Source organism: Ruditapes philippinarum, unplaced genomic scaffold, assembly GCF_026571515.1.
Source record: "Ruditapes philippinarum isolate M1 unplaced genomic scaffold, ASM2657151v2 ctg6440_1_1_1_1, whole genome shotgun sequence".
Classification (NCBI taxonomy): Eukaryota; Metazoa; Mollusca; class Bivalvia; order Venerida; family Veneridae; genus Ruditapes; species Ruditapes philippinarum.
The window spans coordinates 50,956-59,421 of NW_026866036.1; the positions used below are offsets into that span (position 1 = coordinate 50,956).

Sequence of the window (8,466 nt, forward strand, 5' to 3'; positions counted from 1 at the left end):
TTGTAAACGTCTTTAGCATCGTTATAAATAAGATGGAATTGAGAGTATTTATGATTTATTATAGATTTTATATCTTCTAGAGTAGTTTGCATGGTTTCAAAGGGAATTAAAGATGGAGACAGTATACCGTCAACTAAGCTGTATACACCCGAAATAAGATTATTAAAAATAGATTCAATTCTTCTTGACTTTTCTATCTGTTTTGTTACTAAGACATTCATTGATGAGAATGTTTTTTCTAAGTCATCAAAACTGTCATATAATTGTGATTGAATGTGCGTTATTGCCATTTCGTTTTCTTTTATGCCTGACATTAAGTTGGACATTCTAACTGTTATTTGCAGTTTGCATGTAAGAAGCTAAATGATCTTCATGGTGTTGAACAGATGCAACTCGCTTTCGATTAAGTCGGTTTAAAACATTGATATGTTTAGCCAATAAGTTAACATCATCCATAGTTGCAGTGTTGAACAAACTTTTACTCAAAGAACCAATGAACGGAAGTAAAGACCTTTTACTTCTACTTTTAACAATATAATTAGATTTTCAATTGTGTTTATTGATTCATTTATGAAATATTTGGTATTAATTCTGACGTTATTTATTTCTGTAAGAACCTTGTTTATGTACTCACAGGTCTTTTTGCTTTTTGAACACCCTGATAAATCTACCAAGTTCACCTCTTTAGGTAATTCTACCTCAAAGGTATGCACCCAATGTTCTTTACCCATGTGTATTTTGGTTCCTGGTTCAAAAACAACACCATAATTCAATCTCTGTAGTTCCCTATGTACTGAACACACCGACGAAAATAGAGTCATCATGATGAATGAGATCAGCAGTAATTTTTCCCAAACTAAAATATAAAATTAATGAAAGTGGAATGTAGTTAGGCCGGTTGAATTTGTAGACTCCGGATTCTACTAATTCTAGCACTATGAGTCAGAAATATCTTGTTTAGAGACTTTCTTAGGTTTTGGCTTCACCACATTAGCTTTTGTTTTGTGTGTATCATGTATACATCAGTATATTATATTAAAGTTTATGAAATATTAAATATACATCACCCAAAAAGCATCATGTTTATATATCTAAGTATTTAAACTCTATTTTGTTCTATAATATGTTAACATACCTAAGGGCAACAGTGTAAAACTACTGATTGACATTTAAATTTTATACAAATTATTTGGTGTCAAAATATCTATAAGGCCTGCGCCGCCTTTTACCCATTTTTGTATGAGTTATGTAATATGTTCGTTTTAAAAATTCACTAACATCTTCTTCAAGCACCCAGCTTGGTTTGAATTTTGAATTTTTCCATTCGATTAGGCATTCTTTTTGTTTACCTTTCACTCTTATTTTAAGTATTTTGTTTGCACGGAACCATTTTCCTGTGTTATCATTATTTCTATTATCTACAGAAGTGTCTGTATATGATTTGTTATTTTCATCAGAGCTAAATGTGCTTTTTGATTCACCATCTCTATCAGTCTCATGATTTGTAGCATTTTGTTTATTTAATTGTTGTCAGTATTTATTATCCCACCATTTTCAGTTGAATTTTTATATTCTACCCTATAATTCTTTGGATCATTATACATTTTTAAGTTTTTTGCATTTACTAGGGGTATATGATTTTTGTCAGTTTGACAATCTGCAATTTTATAAGTGTCATGAGGTCCTTTGTATTTGATGTAGTAGATATTTGATGACCATTGGTCTTGTAGTTTGTGAGATAATCCTGGTTTAGATTTATGCACTTTGAGCAGTACTAAATCTCCTTGAACAAAGACGGATTCTTTTGCTATTACATCATGTTTTTCTTTACTTTCTTTTTGTGTTAACTCTGTATTTTGTTTAGCCTGTGTATGAATCAGTCTTAGTCTTTCAAACAATTGCTCAATATGTATTTTTGCGTCTGTGCTTAACGATTCTCTTGGTATTAAAGTAGTGTCATATGGTAATCGCATTTCACTACCAAATATCATTTTAAATGGACTGAATCCTGATGTTTCAGTATTAGGAGATGACCTCATTGACATCATCACTGTAGGTAGTAATAGATGCCAATTTCTTTGATCTTTATCAATATACATTCTTAGTGTTTGTTTGATAGTTAAATTCTGTTTTTCCACGGCACCATTAGCTCTAGGGTTATAACTAGCTGTTTTATGTCAAGAAACTTTATTTTTTTTCAAAAAAGCTTTTTATTTAGCTTTGAGGGGAAAATTTTTCAAAACCTCTGTCACAAACAATAAAAATTTGGGAAACCCAAACCAAATATCTAAAAAATTTTTTTTCCTCATGTAAAAACCTTAAAAATTTTTCAAAAAGCTGACGTTGTTTTTAAGGGGAAAAGGGGCTTCTGTTCCAACGTAAAAAAAACTTTTTTAAAACTCCCTACTAGGATATTTTTTCATAAACCTTCTGAAGTTCTAGAAAGGGGGCCCAAAATCATTGGGTTTATGCCATTCAAACCAAAATTTACTTTTCGAAACCCCGGAAAGGGGGGTTTAAAAGGGGGTTGTTTTAGTTTAGTCCCCCTTTTTGGGCTTTCTGACATTTTTTTCCCCAATTTTTTTACATAATCCTTTAAATTTGTTTAAAAAACATGTGTGGCCAAAAGTATTTTGCTCTGATAGCCTCAAAAGTCTTCTTTAACCCAAAATGTCCATTTTCGTCATGATAAGCTTGCATAACTTTTAATCTTTCCTCCCGGGGTAAAGCTATTTGAAAAATGAATTTTTCATCAACTGGTTTTTTCTTAGCTCGAGTTTGAAAGATATGAATTAAAATGTCATCTACCAAATCATAGTATTCTTTTTCGTTTAATATCCAACGTTTTATTTTGTCATCTATATCTGTGGGAAGTTCCGTGGTTTTAATGTAATTGTAAAGATGTTTAAAGTCTGGACAATTTTGTTGCATTTCTATTAGTTAAAGTTTATTTTCATCTTTTGTAAAGTCTGTATTTCCTAAATCTTCATCATTACATTTTTCCTTATCAATTAGCAATGAATTTATTGATTGGTTTACTTTCATATTTCAAATTTGGAAGTTTCTAACCATTCACCTTTGATTATTTAATCTCTACCGTTTTGCCAACTTAACATCTAATTTGAGCTGATTTAGTTTTCTCTATTTTTGCATGTCTAGACCCGGTATGCTTGTTTCCTAGTCTTGATATAATTTCTGGCCCACTTGTTTTAAGGGGACTGAGGTTAGGTTGAGATGAAACCTTCCCATTGTAATGTTAAAGCATCTGGCAGTTAATTCTAGATAGTTTGGCATCTGCTTGATTCAAAAACGCGTCCTTTTTTCGGTAGACAATATTGATAATTAAAGTCTTGTAGAAATAGGCGGACCAAACCTTGCTAATCTGCCATTTGATAGAAGTTTATTAGATTGTTTAAGACAAGTCAAAAGGGGCTTTATGATCAGTATATATGGTAAATTTTGTTCCTGTTGAGAGATATGATTTATATGATTTAATTCCTTCAACTATTGCCAAACATTCTAATTCTGACACTGAATAATTCTTTTCTGATCCCCGCAATGATCGACTGCCATATTCTATTACATGTTCTTTGTTATTTTCATCTAACTGGCCTAAAATAAAACCTAACGCACTTCTTGAACCGTCACATGTAAGAATAAAAGGTTTTTCCATGTTTGGAAATGATAATATTGGAGCAGAAGTCAATGCCATTTTTAATTGATTTAATGCACTTTCACATTTCTCTGACCATATAAATGGTATATCTTTCTTTAAAAGTTCAAATATGGGAGCACATATTTTGCTATAGCCTGCCACAATTTTTTTGTAATAGTTAGTTAAACCTAACAGTGATTTTATACCCTTTCTATCTTTTGGAGCCACTAAATTTTGAATTTTCTCTATCTTTTTTATATCAGTTTGAATTCCATCTTTACTAAGTACATGTCCCAAATAATTTAATTTTTTCTGAGCAAAGAAACATTTCTTTGGTGATAATTTCAATCCTGCTTGACGAATCCGCTTAAATACCTCACTGAGATGTTTAAGATGTTCTTCGAAAGTTGATGAGTATATTAAAACATCATCAACATAGCAAAGGACATACTTCCAGGAGATACCTTTAAGCACTTTCATCATGAGCATCTGAAAAGTTGCAGTTGCTCCTTGTAGACCAAAAGGCATTGTCTGAAACTCAAATATTCCATCATATGTGATAATAGCTGCTTTCTTTTTGCTTTCTTCATCTAAAGGCACTTGCCAAAAAGCTTTTCCCAAATCAAGAGAAGAAAAATAATTTGCATTTGATTCACCTATAGCATCAAAAATGTCGGACAATCTTGGAATAGGATATGCTTGGGGAGTTGTTATTTTATTTAACTTCCTATAATCTACCGCAAATCTATATTCATCTGAATTCGCCTTTTTAACTAAGACTACTGGGGAGTGCCAGTTTGAGTTACTTTCTTTTAATAACCCCGTTTCTACCATATTGTCAACTTGACGTTTTGATTCCCTTCGTATCATCGGATTTTGTTTATAAAATGGGGTTCTTACAGGGGGATTGTCTCCTGTTTCTATGACATGTGTTTGTAAGTTTGTTTTTCCTAAGTCGTGTAAACCTTTTGAAAAAATATCATTATTACCTTTTAAAAGTTTTAATAATTTTTTTTTCATACTCATTTAAGTCAGCACCCTCTAAACTAAAAGTAACTGAGTTTTGCTCTTTCGCTTTTCTGTGACATGTTTGTTCTTTACTTTTTGTTTCTAATGCAAATATTCTTTTACTATCAACTTCCGCGATTCTTGCTACAATTTTGTTACTTTTTAAATGAATATCATTTTGAGTCGGATTTATTAGCCTAAATATCGCCTTTCCTTTAGTTACAGTAACAAGACATTTTGCCCCTAAAAGATTGTCATTACAAAGGTTTTGAATGGGTTCTAATAAAATTTGTTCTCCAGAACTGATTTTAGCTATCTTAACTTGAATCTCAACTTCACTTTCTGCCTTAATAGTAGTTGGTTTTACGGTGCGCGCGAAACTTGTCTCTGTGCGCAAATAACATACTTCTAAATTATCACATACAGTTACTTTTTTTCCAAAAATGTCTAATTTCATTCTGTATTTTTCCATAAAATTATGCCCAATGATTAACGAATGGTGCAATTCTTCTATGACTAAGAAAATTATATGGCAATTTTAGATTTCCTAAGGAAACATTTAGTTCTACAGAACCTATCACTTTATGCTTTGTTTTCCCTACTCCTATAATTGAGTCTGTACTTGATGTTGATATTTGGGGTGTTTTATCCTGATAAACCTTTTTTAAAAATGAATGACTTATACAACATACAGATGCGCCAGTATCTATCAAAGCATTGGTGTGCTTACCATTTACTGTGACAGATACTGTGTTTTTATTCATGCTTGCTGTAAAATTTGCATTTACTTCTACGTTATTTAGGACATTTTCCGAATTAATTTGTAAGTGACAATTTGTTCCAGTCATTCTAGTTTTTTGTATATAATTGCTTTTAGACCCCTTTTGTTGATAATGAGTGTGTCTTTTATTTTTAATGTCACTATCAGAACTTGTTATTATTTTTTTATTATTGTGCCCATCCTTGCAGGAAATCGCAGGGATAGGCCCTAATTCCTATCTTCGATAAAAAATTATTTTGCTGTCTTACATTTTCACAAACATTTCCGAAATGATCTGCCCCATTACATTTATAGCAAACTTTCCCAATTGCCTTACACAAATTTCTAGAAAGACACCTACCTCCACATCTTCTACATTGCACTGTCTGTTTTCGTCCCTGGGTCCCAGCACCATTGCCTTGATTATCCCTATGTCTGTAGTGATATTGTCTTCCCATGTGGTCACTCTGCCTTGATGTTCCCGAATTTCGTTCTTCTACTGTCGTTGTAAGTTTAGCCACCGCGGCCGTCAATACTTCCACAGCGCTTTCGATGGCTGTGGGTTGTGTTATTTTGTCCACAGCGTTGACCGAAATTGCAGGAGCAATGGTCATTTTGGATGCAATATCCTTGACTTGATCCAAGTTTTTAGGATTATGGGTGCTCACAGCCGATCCAATATTTCTATCCATGCCAGACAATGCGATCTGTACTGCTATCGCATCGTCCACTCTGTTTTTTTGTAAAAGTAATGCATTTTCCAGCCTGTGAATATATTGTTCGACATTTTCATTGTGGTTTTGTTTCAGCAGAAATATGTTTAAGTCTATCGGTTTGTTAACCTTATATTTTTCTTTTAAAGCTGCCTTTAGTCCTCCGAGTGTTGTAGGTGGACTCACTAATGACTCAATCCACAGGCGGGCGTGTCCGTCCAAATACCAAATTAAAGTGGCAAACGCCTGTTCATCTTTAATACCTGTGCACGCTTGGTACTGCTCAAATCTTCTTAGGTATCTCTCTATATCTTCCGTTCCATCTCCTCTAAAAGACTCTAATCTGAAAGCTGGATGTGAACTCATAACTGTCTCTTCTATCACTGTGGCTTCTTCGGTTTCCGGAAGAGTTGACCTCAGATTGTAGTTGGATGGTTTGCTATTTAGTGGCATATGCACTCGCTTTGCTTGAGAAACCCTACGATCTTGTAGATTCTACCCACCACGTGTTGTGCCGCTAATTGTGCAGCGTATTTTTCCTTGTTGTTGTTGTTGCTCTGGTTTGGGGAATTGTCTCAGGCTATGAGCTTTTACTGACTTAAAGTCATTGATTTTCAAAATCTAAAAGATATAAAAAAATCGTCGTAAGCTTCCTGAGTTTATTTTGCTAATGCTATTTTTGCCGACTTCAGGAAACGACGAGCTTATAAAGGTTATGTATGTCATAAGACATTTAAAGAGTCAACCAATGAAAAATTCCGAAAATACACAAAATGTTTTAAATTGACCAATTAGAATCAAACATGTATATAACAATCTGTTTACAAATTGACCACTTGTTCTTCATACTTATGTGACATGTAGACTAATTCAAGTAATAACTTTATTGTTTCAAAAACATTAATTTGACATTTATTTGTTTGTAGAATTTGTACATACTGTGTCTACATCTCATTATATATCCTCGGGCATATCAAAAAAAACAATGGTTCATTCAATACAGTATCTGATGAAAATCTTTGAGAATTTGTTGTTGTTTTATAACAATAATTTAGACTGAATAATATTTCTATACTAAATAAATATATTTATAATATCAATAATTTCATAATAATATCTATATTTTCACTGCAGAACAAATACATCGCAAAAAGCTATTCGAAGTTAAACTACAAATTAATGACATATAATTTGTAACATTTTTAGATAATTTATCACGAGTGGCGATTTGAAAATGTTGTCACTGCATTTATAACGCATTTGACAGGGGCATAGGTTCAACCAAATTAAATATTCATAAAGTAAAATGACTGCACCTTACAACCAATTTCTGGAATATCCCTGTTACTGGTATAATCAGGGTTTCGTTTTATCGAGACATGCTTAAAACCGTAAAATTGGCACTTTGGAATCCAGAAACGTGTCTACTTTGTAGCGCTGATATATACCAAGTCAACATTTAGACAAAATCATGTAAAATAATGGTTGATAGTATTATCAGTAAATCCAAAAAAATGTGCTAAAATTCCAACTTTAATCTTTCTTGGTAATGAAAGCAAAATAACCGTCTGCTTGTCTCATTTTTTGTGGTGTTGCTCGTTGCATTTCTTCTTGAAAGAATTGGAACAAGCCGAAATTTATTTTGTGAAATGCCTTTGAAGTTTAGAATCTATGAAGACTCTTTGGTGACACTTTTGTTATGACCCCTTCTTGCTTTATCGTCTACGGTAAGTATCTTCCCTTTAGCACGTAGTTTTATTTCTTTAATTTCGCCCCCCCCCCCCATCCCCGAATCTCCTATCCCCTGTGCCCTTTTACTTATTGGGCCTTGATTTTGATTTCCTTGTCGGTAACTATTATTTATTCTCATACATCATTAAGTGATTAGATTGTCCGTGTTCTGTCTTGCGCCATGTCCTGTTTTTGTTTTGGGTCCTCCTGGGCTGCTTGTTACTGATTCTTGTTGCAGGGTTCTGTGTGTTGCATTCATTGAACGCCGCATTTCCTGTTTGATCCTGTTAATCATATTTGATAACATTTTGGCGGCTGATATTTGCCATGCCATATTTTCGCTCCGCGGGGTGCCAGGCAAAAAATCGCAAATACGACAAAGTAACGACTTTCCCTACCTTCGTTCCTTGGGGTGCCAGGCGGAAACACCAAAATACGACAGTCACCACCATTTCCTGTTGACAAAAACAATAGTTATTAGTTTTAGGTTTGTTTTTTTCCGTAAAGTGCAGAGCAAGAATTACACTATCTGACTGTTCTACTTCTTTATAAACATGTTTTATTTTTATTTCAATAAGATAGTATAAAACATTTGTGTT

The 8,466-nt window shown here is 33.2% G+C and overlaps 1 protein-coding gene across 1 annotated transcript; it reads right to left on the reverse strand.

Annotated features, from left to right (window-relative positions):
- Window positions 1-482: 482 nt before the first annotated feature.
- Window positions 483-7,137, reverse strand: LOC132731075 (uncharacterized). Its single transcript, XM_060717186.1, has 2 exons — window positions 5,785-7,137; window positions 483-856 (listed from the first exon to the last, which is right to left on the reverse strand). Exons 1-2 carry the CDS (start codon window positions 6,587-6,589, stop codon window positions 483-485), a joined length of 1,179 nt encoding a protein of 392 aa, XP_060573169.1. The 5' UTR covers window positions 6,590-7,137.
- Window positions 7,138-8,466: the final 1,329 nt, after the last annotated feature.